We start from the raw sequence: 22,385 nt of genomic DNA on the forward strand, positions 1-22,385 counted from the left end.
TTATGAAGCTGTATTGAGCCTGGCAAGATATGCAAAAATACAAAATTACATTAAGCATTGCATAGACATTTAAATTTAAAAATTGTAACCGTAGCCGATTTAATTATTCTCGGTCTATGGATTCAGGATTTTTGAATAAAATTTAAGTCATACAAAATGCTGTCGAATCATCAGCACGAAGGCCTGAGCTCTGAAACTCCTTCCCTAAAACTCTGTCTTTAGGTTCACCTCAAACCCAATGCTGACCTGGTGTATTGTGTACTTTCTTTGAAGCCATGACATTGTATTCCTCACTCTGTTCTATCACCCTATAATCTTTACTGCATGCAAAACAGAACTTTTTCCACTCTATCTAGGTACATCTGACAACAATAAATCAAATCCAAAAAAAATTAATGGGTCTTAAAGCCATCTCTTCAAAAATGCTTTGGTTATTTTTCTTAATATTTCTCTATGTGGCTTGTCATCAAGCTTTCTTTAAGCAAACTTCTGTGGAAAGCCTTGGGACAAGATGCAAGTTAGTGTGGTTCGTAGAATAAAAATATCAATTAAATATTAGATTATTTTTATTAAGATATTGATTTTACTCACAACACCTTTACTTGTTACACTATTTCATAAATCAAAGAAACCATCTTCTCTCCCTTACCTTCTGTCTACTAGCCACGTCTTTTTGTCCATTATTCTGTATAATATCAAGGAGTTTCTCAGCCAGTTGCTGGGTGACTGGTTCAATCTCTGCACTTGACGTATAGTTCATAGAGGATGCTATCTGAAGTAATGGCGTCACTAGTATCAAAGCTGCTTCGAGCAGATTGTGCACGGATGACAAAGAGAGGATCTTCAGTGCTGTTAGTGTCAGAAAGAGCCAAACTTCAATCCTGTTATTGTATTTTTATATTCTATTTTTCAGAGGAAATTGGGAACAATCAGAGATGGCCTTATAACTGATGAAGTAGCCTCTAAGCTGCAAGAAGTGAGAATAATATTCTGACTCATTTCCCATTACAACAGAAAAATTTATTATCTATAAAGTTGATACATGACTAGTGCAGTATTAAAATATTCATTCTGAAGAAAGGTCACTGGACCTGAAATGCTCATCCTACTTTCTCTCCACAAATGCTGTCATTTCTGTGATAACAAGGTGTAGAGCTGGATGAACACAACAGGCCAGGCAGCATCAGAGGAGCAGGAAGGCTGACGTTTCGGGTCTGGACCCTTCTTCAGAAAAATATTAAATCTGAAGAAGGGTCCAGACCTGAAACGTCAGCTTTCCTGCTCCTCTAATGCTGCCTGGCCTGCTGTGTTCCTCCAGCTCTACACCTTGTTATCTCTGATTCTCCAGATAATTGGGAGTTCCTACTCTCTCTAATCTGTTTTTTTTCTGATTTCCAGCATGTGAAGTTATTATGCGCCTTTTAAATAAAACTATATTTTTGTCTCAATATGTGTACTCACCTTGATGTTTTATAAAGATTGAAAATTCCAGAGTCATGACAACGGATAGTTCTATGGCTGTATTCAGTATTTTAAGGTGGTCTGTCAATATTTGTGAACTTTCATGATTAAAATGGAGCTTACCGAACACTACCACATGCACATATCTCTAAAGGAAAACATTCATTGAGGGATTTTGTTTCTGTGATTCACATGCATGATGGGACCACGTTTTAAGTTTTAATCTATGCTTTTATTAATTTTCGTATACATTAAGTAACAGCAACAGACCTTGGTCTGAACACAAAATGAACCAAACATTCTAAGAATAGAAATAAAAACAAAATCTGCTCAAAGTAAGGCAGCATCAATACAACATTCAGGCCATTGACTTGAAATATTAATTATTTCACTGTGCATTGGTACTGCCCAACGTCAAAATGTTCCAACATTTCTTGTTCTCATCTTCAACATTTGCATGTTGTATTAGTGCTAGCAACAACTTTTTTCAAACTCCCAGACTAATGACAATCAAATAACGTTAAGAATTACAGACACAAACATTTCTGAGTTACCTTAGTTTTGAAGATCAATTATCAATGCTACCTATAGTGGAATTTGAACTCAACATGAAAACAATCTGGAATTAAGAGTCTAATGATGACCATGAATCCGTTGACGGCTGTCTGAAAAACCCAACCAGGTTCACTAATGTCCCTTAGAGAAGGAAACTGCCATCTTAACCTGGTCTGGCCTACATGTGACTGTCGACCCACAGCAACGTGGTTGACTCTTAACTACCCTCTGGGCAATTAGGGATGGGCAATAAATGCTGCCTTGCCAGCAACACCCTCATCCTGTAAATGAATAAAGAAATAAAAGACTGCTGAGCTACAGTTGAATAGCCTTGAATTCAATGCAATGTCACACCAGAATAGAATGAGACATAAAAATGCCCTGAACTGTGTTGATACAAAAGATTGTGCTAAACTGCTTGACAGATACAATGTTTCTACAATGTGTTGTAGATTCCAATCAACTGAAAGATCAGAATAGAACTTTAAACTTAATGAAGAAAACAACTCTTTTACTTCCTTACATATAATACTGAATTTTGATTAATGTGTAGCACATTGCCCCTTCTCCAGAATAACACAGATCAAGTCATCCTTTGCGCAAATGGAACTGGGTACTTCACTGAACCATCATGTCAACTCTACGATTTTGATGTGAAAATTGGGGTAAAAGGTCAGGGGAAAAAAAAATTGGGGAAGGATAAAATCGAAGCTGATATTCAGAAGCCGTTAAGGGAATTAGTGTTTCATAAACATGGGAAAAGAACAAAGCAGATTTGTACACAGAAAGTGCAAATAAGCCCAACAAAGTGATATACAAAGAGGTATGGAGTCGTACAGGACGGAAATAAACTCTTTGGTCCAACTAGTCCACACGACCATGGTCCTAAACTAAACTAGCTCCGCCTACCTGCATTTGCCCCACATCCCTCCAAAACTTATCATATTTATGGATTTATCCAAATGTCTTTTAGAGGTTCGAACTGTAGCTGCATCCGCCACTTCCTCTGGCAGTTCATTCCACACACAAACCACTCTCCACGTAGAAAAGTTGTCTCTCGGGTCCTTTCTAATAACTTTTTCCTCCTCTCATCTCAGGATTATACCCCCTAGTTTTGAAGTTCCCCCAACCCAGGGAAAAGACCTTGGCCATCCAATATGTTTATGCCTCATATAATTTTATAAACCTCTATAAAGCCACCGCTCAACCTCCCGTGCTCCAGTGAAAAAAGTCCCAGCCTTTCCAGTCTACTTTCGTAACTCATTAGCTTGATGGTAGAAAGCAGAGGGTAATAGTGGAAGGATGCTTGTCAGACTGGAGACCCGTAACTAGTGCTGTGCCTCAGGGGTCGGTGCTGGGCCCATTACTGTCTGTTATCAATGACTTGAATGAGAAAGTGCAGGGCATGATTAGTAAGTTACAGGTGATACTACAATGGGCAGTATCGTGGACTGTGAGGGAGATTATCAGAAATTGCAGCAGGGTTTTGATCAGCTGGGGAAGTGAGTCAAGAAACGGCAAGTGGAGTTTATGTGGATAAACGTGAGGTGTTACAATTTTTGTTCTTTATTCATTCACGGGATGAAGGTGTCACTTTCAGGCAACATTTATTGCCCAACTCTATCTGCCCAGACAGCAGATGACAGTCAACCACATTGCTGTGGGTCTGGAGCCACATGAAGGCCAGACCAGGTAAGGATGGCAGTTTCCCTCCCTGAAGGACATTAATGAACCATGATAACGAAGTGTGGAGCTGGATGAACACAGCAGGCCCAGCAGCATCTCAGGAGCACAAAAGCTGACGTTTCGGGCCTAGACCCTTCATCAGAGAGGGGGATGGGGAGAGGGAACTGGAATAAACGGGGAGAGAGGGGGAGGCGGACCAAGGATGGAGAGAAAAGAAGATAGGTGGAGAGGAGAGTATAGGTGGAGAGGTAGGGAGGGGATAGGTCAGTCCAGGGAAGATGGACAGGTCAAGGAGGCGGGATGAGGTGGTAGGTAGGAAGGAAATGGAGGTGTGGTTTCAGGTGGGAGGAAGGGATGGGTGAGAGGAAGAACAGGTTAGGGAGGCAGAGACAGGCTGGGCTGGCTTTGGGATGCAGTGGGGGGAGGGGACGAGCTGGGCTGGTTTTGGGATGCAGTGGGGGAAGGGGAGATTTTGAAGCTTGTGAAGTCCACATTGATACCATTGGGCTGCAGGGTTCCCAAGCGGAATATGAGTTGCTGTTCCTGCAACCTTCGGGTGGCATCATTGTGGCACTGCAGGAGGCCCATGATGGACATGTCGTCTGAGGAATGGGAGGGGGAGTTGAAATGTTTAACGACTGGGAGGTGCAGTTGTTTATTGCGAACTGAGCGGAGGTGTTCTGCAAAGCAGTCCCCAAGCCTCCGCTTGGTTTCCCCGATGTAGAGGAAGCCACACCGGGTACAATGGATAAAATATACCACATTGGCAGATGTGCAGGTGAACCTCTGCTTAATGTGGAAGGTCATCTTGGGGCCTGGGATAGGGGTGAGGGAGGAGGTGTGGGGGCAAGTTTGGCACTTCCTGCGGTTGCAGGGGAAGGTGCCGGGTGTGGTGGGTTTGGAGGGCAGTGCGGAGCGGACAAGGGATTCGCGGAGAGAGTGGTCTCTCCGGAAGGCAGACAAGGGTGGGGATGGAAAAATGTCTTGGGTGGTGGGGTTGGATTGTAGATGGCGGAAGTGTCGGAGGATTATACGTTGTATCCGGAGGTTGGTGGGGTGGTATGTGAGAACGAGGGGGATCCTCTAGGGGGAGTTGTGGCGGGGGCGGGGTGTGAGGGATGTGTTGCGGGAAATGCGGGAGACGCGGGTCAAGGGCGTTCTCGACCATTGCAGGAGGAAAAAAAAAGTGAACCAAATGGGTTTTCCCGAAAATCAGCGATGGATTCTTGGTTATCATGAGATTCTTAACTTCAGATATATTTTATGGAATTCAAATTCTACCATTTGCTGTGGCAGGATTTGAACCCAGAATGCTGTCTCAGTGTCTGGATTAACAAACAGAACAGCGATAATACCACTCAGCCATTGCCTCCCCTTCTTGGAAAGTCAAATCAAAGTAGGAGTTTCATGGTGAATGGTAGGGCCAAAAGGGCAGTGAAGGCGGCTTCTGGCATCCTGGCCTTCATCAGTCAGGGCACTGAGTACAGAAGTTGGCAAGTTATGTTGCAGTTGTAAAGGACATTAGGAGAGGCCACACAGAGTATGGACAATGTAGGGCATTTTTCTTTAAAGCTTAGGAAACTGAGGGGAGGATCTTATACAGTTTGATAAGAGCATGAGAGGCATAGCTAGAGTGAATGCACTCAGTCTTTTTCCCCAGGGTAGAGGGCATCAGTTTACGTTAAGAGTGGAAAGAATAAATGGGAACCTGCAGGGCAACTTTTTTTGTTTTTACACAAGATAGGTGGATAGGCCATGCTGAATTGCCCGAAGTGTCCAGGGATGTGTAGCTTAGGTGGGTTATTGGAGGATGGGTCTGGGTCGGATGTTCTAAGGGTTGGTGTGGACTTGTCGGGTTGAAGGGCCTGTTTCCACACTGATGGGATTCTATGATAAGACTCTATGGCTCTAACTCAAACCCTCCAATTCCCAGCATCATCCTGTTAAATCTTTTCTGAACCCTCGCCAATTAAGGACATCTTTCCTATGATAGGGTGTCCAGAACTGCACACAGTACTCCAGAAGAGGCCTCACCAACATTACAAAACTAAAATTTTGAATCTGTTGTCCAATTTTGATTTTTTAAAAAAATTTGGACTCAGTCTTCAGCCTTGCCCACCTTTTTCATTTCCAACTCCAGTGATAAAACCTGCATTTGATACAAAGATCCAAAGGATACCCTAGCAGCTCCCTTTGTAGCTGTGTTGAATCACAAGGTGGCTTGAGATTTTGCAGCATTGATAATGATGCAGCATCCACATTATTCATCACAAACAAAGCATCAGTGACAAAAGAACATAGACTACACTGCTGGACATTATTGAACAATCTTCTGAAGTTTAACCAAGGTGCACTAAATATTTTCATTGCAATTACAAGGAAAGTATTTATTTGGTATTTGAGACACAATTTGGAAGGGATCTGGCAGTTCAAAAATCAAGATCAGTCGACCCTAAAACCTACTAAAGTTATACTTTGTGTATGTATGTTTTTGAAATATGAAAAGGTCAACTCATAAATATTAAAGATTTCTATTCAGGAAAACAATCATGAGAACTAAAAAGTTACAATACACCTCCCTGTTCATCCCTCATAGGAAGGCAATTTTCCTGCAGGTTTGTAATCTAAAATTCAAAAAGGTTTTGAGCTGTGGTTACAGATAACAAACAACCATTCAGAAAATGTTTCTGCCTAATTAAATTGTCAAGGGAAATATAGGAGGCATCAGCTCGGAGTATTTCATTCATGTCTGGTCTTTGCGGTCTAAACAAAACTTTTACTGAAGGATATTGCCTGGAATTCTTCATGTTAAAAAAAAAGCCAATTACAGTATTTTATATGCATGTACTTGTATGGGTTTTGTTCTGCAGGAAAGTGGCTATTACTATTTAATGAGCCTCATTTACTGAAACGCATGAGCAGTAAACCACAAACGTATTTTTCCCCCTCATAGCCTTAGACAAACTCAATTTTGTAATTAAGGTCTTCACTGAATTGAACTACTAACATAAAATGTTAATCAGATCAGAGAAGTAGAATGAGTACATTGCCAAGTAGCTTACAAAGTTTCAATACACTACATTCCAGTGCAAAGTATCGATATAAATTAAACTTTTGTATTTAATAATGAGCATTTTTACCTTGCTGATAATTTCTCTGTTTATGGATTTAAATTTCAATCTGCAAATATCCTCTCTCACCAAAGTGTGTATGGCACAGGAAACCTTTACATTTGCATCTCATAATTAGCCACCTTCAGACCCAAGTATAAAAACTAAAACAACTGCAAATCTGGAAATCAGAAACAAAAACAGAAATTGCCAGAGAAGCTCAGCAAGTCTGGCAGCATCTGTGGAGAGAAATCAAAGTTCATGTTTTGAGTCCAGTGGCTCTTCCTTGGGAAGTCAGTCAAACATTCTTCTCTTCCTTCTAAATAATACTGTCTAGTACATCATTGCATACCAAAAACTATGGAGGGAGATTAATGCGATTATGCACATTGATCCTGAGCTGCACAGGATCAAGTCTCTCTCTCCCCTAACCAGCAATGGGACATGTTGACTCGCTATATCACTTTTCCGTTTGCAAATCAAATACACATGGATCAAAATGAACCAAAACAAAGTTGCTGGAAAAGCTCAGTAGGTCTGGCAGCATCTGTGAAGGAAAAGACAGAGTTAACGTTTCTGGTCTGGTTTCCTCAGAGGAAGGGTCACCGGATCCGAAACGTTAACTCTGTCTTCTCCTTCATAGACTTGCTGAGCTTTTCCAGCAACTTTGTTTTTGTTCCTGATTTACAGCATCCGCAGTTCTTTTGGTTTTTATTTAGGACCAAAATGAAGCTGCTTCCTTACTTGAGTACAAGCAGAAATTTTCAGTTATACGAACCAAAAAGTAACACTACTGCTTGCCCTCACAGTATGTGCTTGCTGGAAATACTCAGCAAGTCTGGCTGCATCTGTGGAGAAAGAAACAAGCTATGTTCCAGGCTATTACCTTTCATCAGAAGTTAAACTCCCACACTGTGTGTGATTGCCACAGAAAGCAGCTTCCTACAGACTCCTATCATACAGGGTTGAACAGCAACTGTCCCTGGGGGATTGCTTATTTTGAGACAATCACACTGTTTAGGGCTGCATTTTCATTATATGGAAGTTATTAGTCAGTGTAATTAATAAATAACTAATTATACTTTTGATATCTTTCCCGGGAAGAAGCAAGTTGCTAATCTCTTGTGAATAAATGGAGGAATATTTTCTATTTGAAGGTTACCCTGAATTTCAAGTTTACTTGCATTTTCCACGGTTTTCTGACATAATCATTTCTGACTTAAGTCAGATGCGATTTCTCTCATGGTGTTGTGGCACTGAAGATTCCTTTTCACTGCAATGTTATCATACCTCGTTTCAGATCACTCTTTGTCCCTCTGATCACACATTTAACAGCTTATCACAATGTAGACGCTGATCAAAATGGTAAGCTTGTGGAAGATAATAGTCAAGGGCCAATCACCACATCAAGGAAAGGAGGCTTGTTAGGCCATTTCATTTCAATCCAAGCACTGGATGCAGTTCATTAGATGTGAAAGGACACACAGTTGTAGATTTAAATCTAATAAATGTATTATAAACATGCAAGGTGACGGCTTGTTCCATTGAAATTATACAACCACTTGCAAACTGACAAGAATGAGTTGGGCTGAGAATGGATCCCTTGGCAAGCTCAGTTGGGCACATATAGTGTCATAAAAGGTGAACTCAACTGTAGCAACCAATGCAGGTAAATGCAATGAGTCCAGTTTCAGACAGGAAAAGTGCATCTAGTTTGTTAATGATATAATAATATGGTGCTAATGTCACTGACTTTGTTGAGTGGCACACTAAGTAAATAGGCTCACAAATGTAACAAAGTGTGGAGCTGGATGAACACAGCAGGCCAAGCAGCATCTCAGGAGCACAAAAGCTGACGTTTTTGGGCCTAGACCCTTCATCAGAGAGGCTCTCTGATGAAGGGTCTAGGCCCGAAACATCAGCTTTCGTGCTCCTGAGATGCTGCTTGGCCTGCTGTGTTCATCCAGCTCCACACTTTGTTATCTTGGATTCTACAGCATCTGCAGTTCCCATTATCACAGGCTCACAAATGTCATCAGTATGTCAGTTGCACATGGTCTTCATGGAGGGGAAGGAATATTTCATCATATATGTGGAAAATTCAATCCAACAGGTCTCAATCAGTTTGCTAACTCATGGTGTGCAGAACCAGTCAGATAAAATGGGGTGTGATGAAATGCCTTTGTGAGGACATGTGCTCTCAACTACCCCACTAGGCAGCTTGTCACTGCTATGTAAGTCAAACAAATATTCTTGTGACTTGCTCCTGGGTAGTGATCATACTTAGCAGCAGGTCCAATAGCTGTAAATTTAGATCTGTCTACAAGAATAGCATGCATTTTGTCAATACAGTGCACATTTGATAATTTTGTTCTCCTTGTTACTGGTGCACCCCTCTGTATTGACTTGAGGTGTCACAATATCTAAGATTTGATGTGAAGTTAGATGTAATTGCTGAACAACCCTCAATGCACCAAATATTACACCAACAGCCAATTCACATCCATAATTTGGGCTCACAATGTTTCTTATCAACAATCATTTCACTTCAGGTTTCGCGGACTAATCCTGAGGCCTCAAAAGAGTTTGTTTCTTCCTCATGCACAAGCATATTGTATAACAGTTCGAGCTTACCGAGATTCAAAATAGGCTCTTGTTGGCACACTGGAGTCTGTAGTAGAAGTAAGCTCAGTCCCACAAGCATTTCTTCAGCAGGAATACTCTACAAACAGATCAGTTTAAAGAAAACAGACTTTGAAGAAAAGCAGATGTGCACACATCATACTGCACCCGAACACAAATGATGATTAAAATGATTACAATGCACCAAGTCTGCAGTCCGTTCAGAATATCAGAATGATTCCAAGAACTTCCTTGACTGATTTATCAGTAACTAGAGCCAAGTAAAAACTGACCATAATTTCAGATATCAAAGGGATGCATAAACAGAGAAATCAGCCCCATTAAGTTCCTCTAATAGCAATTTTTTTTTTACCATTACGTTCCCACTTCCTTTTTTAGCGTAAGTGAAGCTCTTTTTAAATTGAAGCTCACTTGAAGAATATGTTTTAAGTTTCTCTCATAATAAACTTTCCCAACCATTTACCTAATGCTATTACAGAACCTTTCTAAAAAACTCTTTGTCATCCATGGATTCAGTGACAATTTGTCTGATAGAAAGATGAAAAAGTTGGAAAAATATACGAACTTCTTCCAATGGATGAGGCAAGTAATGTGCCTCAATTTCTACTGGAAAACCATGCATTCTAATTCAAGAATTCACATTAAGAAAACAAGGAGATGAACTATTTGGCATGAGGGACGCAACTAAATTTTTTCAACATCCAGTGATGCTTCTGCAGATAACAGCACACAGGAGCAAAACAAATTCAGAGACTGCAGAAGGCCTTGAGAAAACAACAAGTTAAGTTACTGAGATCTGAAGGTTGGAGGTTGGCCAGCAATTGTTTTATGAATGTCAACTGATAAGGAGCAATAGATTTGATTTTCTTTTTAAAGTACATTTCAATTCAGAACCAGTCCCCCTTCTCTAATTAAAGTCATTTGTTTTGGAGCCAAAGACCTGGGGAGGCAGGCATCTTGCTTTCCAGAATACATGAAGTTAGTGGTCTAGCAGCAGGAGACTGCAGGATATTAATGTCTCAGGCATGTGAAGCCAATGGGCTCCATATGTGACATGTACAGAGGGTAAAATGACCCAACAATTGAAATGCCAATTGAACTAATCTGAAGTTTTGGCAGCCCTAATTCATCAGTTGTGATTTCTGTTGAGGAAGTAACAATGTAATTTAAACCCTTATTCAATTACATTACATGTAGAGAGGAAGGCTCTACCTATGACATAACACACACGCAACATAAAGCACTAAGCTGTGTGTACATACAGGCACACATCGGGCTGAAGAAGGGTCCTAACCCGAAACGTCAACTTTCCTGCTCCTCTGAGGCTGCCTGGCCTGCTGTGTTCATCCAGATCTACACTGCGTTATCTCAGACTCCAGCATCGGCAGTTCTTACTATCTCAGGCTGATAGGTGCTGTGCACGCCTCAGTCTGACAAAATAGCAAGTGTGCAGCCAAGCAAAACATTTAAAGTGGCTGTGCACAAAAAATAAATGCCCTAACTACATACAATTCTGATCACCCTTCCATAGGAAAGCTGTTGCTCAACTTGAAAGGGCTCAGAAAAGATTCACAAGCATGCGGCCAGGGTTGAAGGGTTTGAGCTATAGGGAGAGGCTGAATAGGCTGGGGCTAAATTCTTTGGAGCGTCAGAGGCTGAGGGGTGACCTTATAGAGATTTATAATATCAGAAGGGGGATGAAAAGCCAAGGTCTTTCTCATAGGGTGGGGGAGTCTAAAACTAGAGGCACAGGTATAAGGTAAGAGTAGAAAGATTTTAAAAAGACCTGATGGGTAACTTTTTCCTCACAGAGGGTGGTGCACATATGGAATGAGCTACCAGTCGAAATGGTGGAGGCTGGTACAATTACAACATTTAAAAGGTATCTGGATGGGTACATGAGTACGCAAGGCTTAGAAGGATATGAGCCAAATGCCAGCAGATGGGACTAGATCAGTTTGCAATGTCTGGTCAGCATGGACAAGTTGGACTGAAGTGTCTGTTTCTCTGCTATATGACTCTATAACTACATTTAAAAGGGAAACAAATCAAAATTCTGCAGCAACTGGAAATCGGAAATAAATATATTGCCCAGTTCCAGCGAAAGATCATTAACCTGAACCTTAAGCTGCTTCTGTTTCTACAGATGCTTCCAGAGAAGCTAAGAATTTCTCACTTTTTTTAAGGTTTACAAGCATCTTAAGGCACTAGCAAGTTTGGGGGATGCTGTTACTCACAAGGGGAAAGTTTCATGCTTTGGAGGAGACAAATGTGAGGACACAATACCATTCTACACTTGCAACCCAGATTTTTTTTAAACATGGAGCAAATGAAACTCGCCTTCACTTTTCACAGTAAGCTGTCACAACTAATGTCAAGTGTGACAATGCTTGCAAATTCACCACGTATACTGCTTACCTCAGGAACATTGTTGGCAATCATCTGAATTTGATGAACAAGTGAGGAGAGCTCTCCAGTGATTTTCAAGCTAACTTCACAAACACACAGCAATTGCAGAGATAGCTGGGCGAGCTCAGATTTCCAAAAATGAGCATGCTGGAGGAAAGCTAATGACAACTCTTGAAGAAATATTGTGGCTTCTGTAACTTGTGCCAAACTGGTCACCTGGTGGAAAGGAAACAGAAATACAACCGTGATTTTGACATTACCACTGCACTAGTATTTCAGAGGTCTGAACAAATGTTCTGGGGACTGAAAGTCAAACCCCATCGCAACCACTGGTGCAATTCAGTTGGAATAAAATTATCACTCAGTCACACAGCACGGTCTAACCTTCGGTCTAACCAGTCCTTGCCCATCATAATCCCAAACTAAATGAGTCCCACTTGTCAGCAAATGGCCCATTTCCCTCCAAATCTTTCCTATTCATGTACTTATCCAAATATCTCGTAAACATTCAAGAGACTATAAGACGAGCATAAAAATCCATCTTTTTCACTAATGTTCTTCATGGAGGACCTCTCACTTGTCCTTACTTGGTCTTAACTGCATGTGGCTCCAGACCCACAGCACTGTAGTTGATCCTTAACTGCTCTCTAAATTAAGCAAGCAAACAACTTTGACATATCAAACTGCTAAAGATGTCCTCACACGAGATAGACTGCAGTCCTTCAAAATGCCAGCTCACCATCACCTTGTCAAGGGCAACAAGGGATGGATATTCACATCACATAAATAAAGCCTTTTTAAAACCAAAGCCACATGATTATTCTGGACAGGTGCAGAAAGATGTATGGCAACACACATCCACGTGCTAGTCCGTTGTAGCGGAGTCCATTCAGCCCTTCAAGTCTGCTCCAACATTCAGTAAGATCATGGTTGAATGGCTTGTACTTCATTAAAATGATGTTATCTTGATTTGTAAGAAAGCAACCGATGGCTTTCCAAGAATCACAAAGTCTGTGGGACTCTTTCATGCTCAAGATCTTTAGTGATACAAGTTTTGCATGAGAGAAGTTCATTACTTTGCTCACAGCAGCGGCTTAGTCGTTCATGCACTCATTGGAGACAGAAGGTTGTGATTCAAGTCCCACTCTAGGCCTTCAACTTACAAATCAAGGTTGACACTCCAATGCCAAATTGAGTGAGTACTCGGGAGTGTGATCATGGACGCTGCAATATCTGGATTACATCAACATCCAAACCCTACAACAAGCACCTCAAAGGATTACCCCTTGCACAAATGAAACTGTTTTGAACTCGAGAGATATCAGGCAGAACGGCAGCTCAGTGGTTAGCACTGCTGCTTTCACAGTATCAGGAACCAGGTTCAGTTCCACACTCGACAATTGTGTGGAGTTTGAACACTCTCCACTTGTCTGCGTGGGTTTCTTCCAGGTGCTCCAATTTCCTCCCACAGTCCAAAGATATGCAGATGAGATGGACTGGCCATGGGAAATTGCCCATAGTGTCCAGGGATGGGTGTCCTGATTCCTCGCTGTTCTATGCAAAGTTTAAAACTGAGGGTAAATGCTAAATTAGCATCAACCCATTCACCTGCAATAACAGATTGCTATCCACACAATTGGGCTTAGCTGACAAAAAGATATACTTTTCAACAGAGTGATAAACATCTCATTTTAAATTGAAATTAACCACAGCTACAAATGGAGCAAATAAAAACAGCAAAATACTGCATATGCTAGAAACAGGGCACTTGCTTTGTGGGCATTTGGGGTGCAGTCACACATTACTTTCTGTCCTTGTATTGATGTATATGATGTTTGAACTCAAACAGAGCAGAACCAGAAGAATTTACTAGTGACCTCAAATCAACATGACCGTTACACTCAAATTAGAGCCATTAATTTCTTAGAGACAAGACTTAAATTGGCACAAGACAGAAATGACTTAGCAACAAAGATAACACAGTGTGAAGCTGGAGGAATGCAGCAGGCCTGGCAGCATCAGAGGAGCAGGAAAGCTGACATTTCAGGTCAGCACCCATTTCTGAAGAAGGGTCCCAACTTGAAACGTCAACTTCCCTGTTCCTCTGATGCTGCCTGACCTGCTGTTTTCCTCCAGCTCCACACTGTGTTATCTCTGACTCCAGCATCTGCAGTTCGAACTATCTCTAACTTCGAAACAAAGTTTTTTTTTGCCTATATTATCAACACACCTGCACAAGTAAAAAGTCATCACCCTGAACACATCTTCCACAGCCTTGTGAAGTCCGAGCTAAACGTATTTCCTTCACACATGCATGATGCTAGAAGATCTTAACCAGGCAATTACTACCCTCTCAACGGCATCTCAGATTTCAATCTCTGATTTATATTTAAGCAATATCACAGTGTTCATTACAATAGCATGCATTGTAGGTTCCCTGGACAGTTGCTTCTGAAGAAACGGATTCTAAACTGAGATTCTACTTCTGCTCGTAAGTAATTTATGACTTCAGGTTTTACTGGCTCCCAGCTCACTGAATGTTCCTTTCCCTGATGGTTTTAATTAATTCCATTGCAGTCAGGAAATAGAGGAAGAAACTTCACCAGCTTCCATGAATTTGGCTGCAGTGTCATCATGAAATTTATGGACCATTTGGATGAACTTTCCAGGATAATCAATTTTGCCCAGTAATATCCAAATGTCCTTGTGATAATGGGAACTGCAGATGCTGGAGAATCCAAGATAAAATGTGAGGCTGTGAGGCTAGGAAGTGGGAGGAATCGAAAGAGAAGTTGTTGAGGGTGAGGACGAGTTCAGCTAGGCTGGAAAGTCCACCATGGACGTCCAGTCCCTATACACCTGTATTCCGCATGCAGATGGCCTCATGGCCCTCCGCTTATTCCTGTCCCGCAGGCCCGACCAGTCCCCCTCCACCGACACCCTCATCCGCCTAGCCGAACTCGTCCTCACCCTCAACAACTTCTCTTTCGATTCCTCCCACTTCCTACAGACTAAGGGGGTGGCCATGGGCACCCGCATGGGCCCCAGCTATGCCTGCCTCTTTGTAGGTTACGTGGAACAATTCCTCTTCCGCACCTACACAGGCCCCAAACCCCACCTCTTCCTCCGTTACATTGGTGACTGTATCGGCGCCGCCTCTTGCTCCCCAGAGGAGCTCGAACAGTTCATCCACTTCACCATCACCTTCCACCCCAACCTTCAGTTCACCTGGGCCATCTCCAGCACATCCGTCACCTTCCTGGACCTTTCAGTCTCCATCTCAGGCAACCAGCTTGTAACTGATGTCCATTTCAAGCCCACCGACTCCCACAGCTACCTAGAATACACCTCCTCCCACCCACCCTCCTGCAAAAATTCCATCCCCCTATTCCCAATTCCCCCACCTCCGCCGCATCTGCTCCCACGATGAGGCATTCCACTCCCGCACATCCCAGAGGTCCATGTTCTTCAAGGACCGCAACTTTCACCCCCACAGTGGTCGAGAACGCCCTTGACCGCGTCTCCTGCATTTCCCGCAACACATCCCTCACACCCCGCCCCTGCCACAACCGCCCAAAGAGGATCCCCCTCGTTCTCACACACCACCCCACCAACCTCCGGATACAAAGCATCATCCTCCGACACTTCCGCCATCTACAATCCACCACCCAAGACATTTTTCCATCCCCACCCTTGTCTGCTTTCCGGAGAGATCACTCTCTCCGTGATTCCCTTGTTCGCTCCACACTGCCCTCCAACCCCACCACACCCAGCACCTTCCCCTGCAACCGCAGGAAATGCTACACTTGCCCCCACACCTCCTCCCTCACCCCTATCCCAGGCCCCAAGATGTCTTTCCATGTTAAGCAGAGGTTCACCTGCACATCTGCCAATGTGGTATACTGCATCCACTGTACCGGGTGTGGCTTCCTCTACATTGGGGAAACCAAGCGGAGGCTTGGGGACCGCTTTGCAGAACACCTCCGCTCGGTTCGCAATAAACAACTGCACCTCCCAGTCGCAAAACATTTCCACTCCCCCTCCCATTCTTCAGACGACATGTCCATCATGGGCCGCCTGCAGTGCCACAATGATGCCACCCGAAGGTTGCAGGAACAGCAACTCATATTCCGCTTGGGAACCCTGCAGCCCAAAGGTATCAATGTGGACTTCACCAGCTTCAAAATCTCCCCTTCTCCCACCGCATCCCTAAACCAGCCCAGCTCGTCCCCTCCCCCCACTGCACCACACAACCAGCCCAGCTCTTCCTCTCCACCCACTGCATCCCAAAACCCCTCCAACCTGTCTCTGCCTCCCTAACCTGTTCTTCCTCGCACCCATCCCTTCCTCCCACCCCAAGCCGCACCTCCATCTCCTACCTACTAACCTCATCCCACCTCCTTGACCTGTCCGTCTTCCCTGGACTGACCTATCCCCTCCCTACCTCCCCACCTATACTCTCCTCTCCACCTATCTTCTTTTCTCTCCATCCTCGGTCCGCCTCCCCCTCTCTCCCTATTTATTCCAGAACCCTCACCCCATCCGCCTCTCTGATGAAGGGTCTAGGCCCGAAACGTCAGCTTTTGTGCTCCTGGGATGCTGCTGGGCCTGCTGTGTTCATCCAGCCTCACATTTTATTATCCAAATGTCCTTTGTTGACTTAAGAACTTTGAAAGATCAGCAAAAACACATGGGCCCAAATATCACTCCCAGTATAGTTCTTTAAGTTGTCTGACAGGATAACATTAGTCATATCTTTGCCTTTTCCCTAATCAAAAACTGGGCAAGAATTTCTCAGCCCTACACTCGATGTAATTACTTCGGTAATGTTAGCAAAAATCCCCTACCATTACATGAGAAACACTGTCCTCTTGTTTGAGGAATTAGATAGTGGAGGCATTTTTATACTCGTGAAGGACTATTTAATTTCAGACATGGATGGCAACAATTTAAGAGGGCAACTTATAACTATCTTTTCAGGTTCTAAGCTAGATGGTTTCTCCCTGCTAAACCTGCCTCAATAGATCAATATCCGCAATGACTCACGCCAATTTTTATAGATGCATCATAGGAAGTGACTTATCTGGATGCTTCACAGCTTGGTATGGCAACAGCTTTGCACAGGACTGCAAGAAATTAGAGAACTGTAAACACAGCCCAGTCCGTCACGCAAGCCAGTTTTCCTTCCATCAACTCCATCTATAGTTCCCAGTGCCTTGGAGAAGTATCCAACATAATCAATGACCACTCCCACCCCAGTTATACTCTCTTCACCCTCTTCTGTCAGCAGAAGATATAGAAGTTTGAAAACATATTCCAACACTTAAGAACACTTAACCCCCACTGTTATGAAATCTATGAACGGACCTCTCATACTTGAGAGTTGATCTTTCTCTGCACCTTCTATGTAGCTGTAACAGTCCATTCAGCATTCTGTTCTATTCCCCTGATGTACTTACGTGAGGTATGAATTCCAAATTTGCAGATGACACCACCATAGTGAAGAGGATCTCAAGCACCAACAAAACAGAATGCAGGAAAGAGATAACAAGGTGTAGAGCTGGAAGAACACAGCAGGACAAGTAGCGTGACATTTCAGGCCTAGACCCTTCTTCAGAAATGGCCCAAAACATCCGCCTTCCTCACCCTCTGATGCTGCTTGGCCTGCTACGTTCATCCAGCTCTACACCTTGTTATCGCAGGTTCTCCAGCATCTGCAGTTCCTACTATCACAGGAAAGAGATAGACAGCTTAGTGGCACGGTGTAAAAACAACAATCTCTCCCTCAGTGTCAGCAAAATTAAGAAGCTGGTCATTGGCTTCAGGAAGTGGAATGGAGGACACGTCCCATTGGTGGAAGCAGTTGAGAGCATAAAGTCCCTCAGAGTAAATATCACCAATGACATCCTGGCCCATCAACATAGAACAATACAGCGCAGAACAGGCTATTCGGCCCTCGATGTTGCACCGACCTGTGAACTAATCTAAGCCCCTCCCCCTATACTATCGCATCATTATCCATATGCTTATTCAAGGACTGTTTAAATGTCCCTAATGTGGCTGAGTTAACTACATTGGCAGGCAGGGCGTTCCACGCCCTTACCACTACAGTCAAGAAAACACATCAACGCCTCTATTTCATCACAAGGCTAAGGAATTCGGCACGTCCACAATGACTCTTATCAATTTTCAAAAATGTCCCATAGAAAGCATCCTATCCAGACACACCACAGCTTGGAATGGCACCTGCTGTGCCCAAGACAATAAGAAATTAGGGACATTCGTGAACGCAGTCCAGACCATCACACAAAGCAGCCTTCCATCCATTGATTCTGTTTGCACTTCCTGCAAACAGCCAACATAGTCAAAAGACACTTCCAGCCTGTTGGTGCTCTCTTCCACCCTTTCCCTTCAATCAGAAAATTTAAACATTTGAATACACATGCGAACAGATTCAAGAACAACTTCAACCCCGTTGTTATCAGTCTTGCAAACAGATCTTTGGATGTTGATGTTGACCTCTCTCTCTGCACTCTCTCTGTGGCTGTAACACTACATTCTCCACTCTGTTCTGCCACCTGATGCACTTTGTGGGCTTTTTTCAGTATCTTGGTACATGTGACAACAACAAATCAAACTCAAGCTCTTGATGATTTCATGGTAAACTAGGGCAGCAAAGGTTGTGGATTTGAATTCCATCAAGGGTCAATAAGAGTACATAGTATTCTGTGTTCTACATTACAGACAAGGAAGCTACAAGGTGAATTTACATTGAAATAACGAAGTTTTGACATGTGTCAACTAAATACAAAGGCAGCTGGAACAAATCATTTAGATGACAGCATAACAGATTTAGCAAGGCTAATCCAGTCATGCTTGAGAATCATGGTAAGGAAGGCATGCATCATACAAAATCTCTACTTTGGAGTGCAGTTGACAGTAACTAATCCGATGATTAATCCAGCAGCTACCAAACAGCCATGTGTAAACTGCCTAAGTGTGCTCCAAGATTGGCTACAACTTTGAGCTCAAGTGACAGGTAACATTTCCTGCAGCTGTATAAATGTATTCAAGCTCTCACTTTATATCAGTACAATAAAATCACACAAGGTGACAATCTGGTCGACATTCCACAATGTGCTGAGTAGAGACACTTGTAGTGTTTGTTTCATCAAGTCCCAGGTGCTTTGGAGGAAATGCTATAGTAAATATTGCGGTAATGGTCCCTTTAAGCAGTAGGTTTCCTGGAGAGATGATTTCTGGGCAAACTATTTGCTTCCAGTCACTGATCATAGGATCAAGTTGGCTCAATGCTAAACAATACCAGAAGGGTCAACGTGAAGTTAACTGTAGGAGTGAGTAGCTCCCTGTGTGTGGTCCTGAGTTCAAAACTGTTGGGTTTGATTTAGTTTTGGCAGAAAGGAGAGTAGCGAGAGAGGAGGGCGAAGAGAGCGAGTGGAAGAAAGAAAGAGAGAGGAGGAAAGAGGATGAAAGGACGGGGCCAGGCAGAGAGAGAAGGGGGGGGTGGGGGGGAAGAGAGAGCGCGTGCGTGTGTGTGAAGGAAGGGGAAAAGAGAGAGAGAGAAGGAAGGGGAAAAGAGAGAGAGAGAAGGAAGGGGAATAGATAGATAGACAGACAGACAGAGTGTGTGAAGGAAGGGGCAGAGAGCGAGAGCGAGAGCACGAGCGATAGAGAGTGTGTGTGTGTGTGTGTGTGTGTGTGTGTGTGTGTGTGTGTGTGTGTGTGTGACAGAAGGGGCAGAGAGAGAGAGAGAGAGAGAGAGAGAGAGAGAGAGAGAGAGAGAGAGAGAGAGAGAAGGAAAGAAGGAAGGCGCAGAGGGAGTGAGAGAGACAGAGATAGATAGAGAGATAGAGAGAGAGTCAGATGAAAAGGGGGCAATTAGAATAAAAGGGAGAGAAGAGTGTGAGGGAGTGAAAGGAAGAGAGCGTTCAGGAATACTAAAATCCAGAATTAATGGATTAATAATATCCTTGTGAGAATAGATTCATACATAACCCGCCTATCTTATTCTGAGAATAAAAATACTTCCAAAAGCTGTCTAATTTAAGCAATACTTTACATCTAAAGGAAAAGGTTTTCAATCTGGCAGGGTTCTATGACTGCAACTGACGCTGCTAAGGGAACTCAAAGTGTTTTATCTCATGAATTTTTATAAATCAACTGTTAACAATTTCTACAATGGTGTGGAGAGGTCTTACCTGCAAATGTGGAACAAGATCAAAGAAGAGACGGAGGACCTGCTGGGTAAACTCCGGAGGTGCATTCTTTTCCTCTGCAGACTGGCTCTGAAGTATAATCTGAAGAAGACTAAGACGAAGCTCAGAGTTCTCTCGTAGGCAGGAAGGTTCACAGTACAGATACTTGAAGAATGGTGCCATCATTACTACACTGGATGCGTTTAACCTTTTATAAAAAGAGTCAAAGAAAATTTAAACAATACCACAAGATCTAGACTCGAGCTTTTTTTCCATCTATTTGCTGTATGTAAGCAATTTTCTCCTTTATTATATCGCCCTTTCACTACGCGTAATATTCCTGCACTTAAAGACATGCGACTACACCTGTAGAAATGGCACACTACAATCAATTGAGAGGAGGGGAATGAGACAGGTTCAATATGATGTTTGACCTTCCCCATCCTCCAGGTGCTGTGAGCTCAAGAACGTGCTCAAAAAAAGAGCAAGCCAGGAGCAAAAGCTCAGCAAGTGAAGAGCCACAAAAACATACTCATCCAACACCACTCCGATACAGCACAAGGGTTGTGCTAAGGTGGTGCGCAACGTGGCTACCTTTTAAAAGTGTTAGTTGGTCCTAATGCAACTGCTTTACTAACCATTACATGCTTTACAGGAAATTGCTCTTGATTAACAGATATTCCACTTCTGAAATTTCACATTTACCTCTTTGAAGGTTGTCGAAAAACAGAAGCTATTTGCTGAAGGAGGAAGGGCCAACTGTCTGGTCTATTTTCCAAAACAAAAACAAATGGATGTGGGGGATTCCTGCAACAAAACAAAATATGATATTGACAGAGGGAATATTTCATCACCTGGGTCTCCAAAATACAAATCTTGATTAAGCTTCTCAAGCACGATGGAATTAAAAAGTGAAAACAAACTTGACATCAGATCATTTTAAATTAGAAACAAATATACACAATAAATACCGTAAGTAGACCAGCAAATTGTTCTACTCAATTCTGGCTAAAGTTTCTTAAAAATATCTTCATAATATATTCAGATATATATATCTGAATTTTTAAAAAATAAATAATAAATTATCAATTACATCCAGGTGGTCAAATGAGGGATGAGCAGATGATAGAGCTCAGCATTTTTTTCCACCTCAAAATCATTATCTCTTCTTCACTGCATTCTAATGCACACTTTCATATTATCTGAACTATAGTTAAATATGGTAGTTGACAATTATAGCATAAGTACTTCATCTGTCTCATTTTTTCCGACGTCTAACAGCATTGAAACCATGCATACGGCTGAATCGACGCGTGTATAACTCTGCTTTTCCTATTCAAAAGCAGTGGAAGCAGACAGTCATGTTAAATGGTCTATTCACATTGCTCTGAATAACTCTCTTTGCTGCACTGCTAGTTACGTTGTAATTGGGGGCTGATGCATTAATGCCAATTATGTAGTATTGAAAACTATGAAGTAGAATGAGCAAAAATCTCACCTGAAACCTAAATGTACAGTTTGTGAGCGTTAAAATAGCATACCGAGTGTGGCTGATTAAATTGTTCATTCCCTGATTGATGGTCAAACAGTAGCATAAGCCTAGCAAGATAGAACGTTATGGTCTGTGAAGGTGAAATTTAACACCTTGATGATCCTTGGTCTCAGCTTCAATACTGCGTAGTCCATTTGTTAGGTGCCTTGCTGGATCAAGATAGACAGCCAAGCAAATGTTTACATATTTCTCAATCCAATTTCCTCAACCATTAATTCCTCTTAAGATAACCATTTCTGATATTTTCTTATGCTACTGCCACCATTCCAGGTTTCAGTAACATGGAACTCATGTAAAAGCAAATATTTCTGCCTCTCTTGGCACCCTCCACAGTGCTCATGAAGACATCTACTCCCTAACAGAAGCCACCCCTAATGCCCTATTGTTCTTGATCTCTCTTCCCAAATTCAAAACCAAATTTGTTCTAGAATTTCAGCGGGCTCTTTTCTCCCTGCCACATCAGGGCAAGTTCCTTTTAAACAAATCCCCTTCACTCAATTTGAGATGAACAGATAATAAAATGTGAGGCTGGATGAACACAGCAGGCCAAGCAGCATCTCAGGAGCACAAAAGCTGACGTTTCGGGCCTAGACCCTTCATCAGAGAGGGGGATGGGGGGAGGGAACTGGAATAAATAGGGAGAGAGGGGGAGGCGGACCGAAGATGGAGAGTAAAGAAGATAGGTGGAGAGGGTGTAGGTGGGGAGGTAGGGACCTCCCCACCTACACCCTCTCCACCTATCTTCTTTACTCT

General features: G+C 42.7%; 1 protein-coding gene across 3 annotated transcripts in view; it reads right to left on the minus strand.

Annotated features, from left to right (window-relative positions):
• focad (focadhesin) overlaps positions 1-22,385 on the minus strand; it is a 190,810-nt gene that overhangs the window by 126,571 nt on the left and 41,854 nt on the right. For all 3 annotated transcript variants that reach the window (XM_048526877.2, XM_048526878.2, XM_059642923.1), the window contains exons 6-10: positions 20,786-20,887; positions 20,084-20,288; positions 11,874-12,080; positions 9,447-9,534; positions 650-849 (exon numbers count right to left, since the gene is read on the minus strand). In XM_048526877.2, coding sequence (XP_048382834.1) covers positions 650-849; positions 9,447-9,534; positions 11,874-12,080; positions 20,084-20,288; positions 20,786-20,887 — 802 coding nt within the window. The remainder of the gene's footprint in view (positions 1-649; positions 850-9,446; positions 9,535-11,873; positions 12,081-20,083; positions 20,289-20,785; positions 20,888-22,385) is intronic.

Source organism: Stegostoma tigrinum, chromosome 3, assembly GCF_030684315.1.
Source record: "Stegostoma tigrinum isolate sSteTig4 chromosome 3, sSteTig4.hap1, whole genome shotgun sequence".
In the NCBI taxonomy this organism is placed as follows: domain Eukaryota; kingdom Metazoa; phylum Chordata; class Chondrichthyes; order Orectolobiformes; family Stegostomatidae; genus Stegostoma; species Stegostoma tigrinum.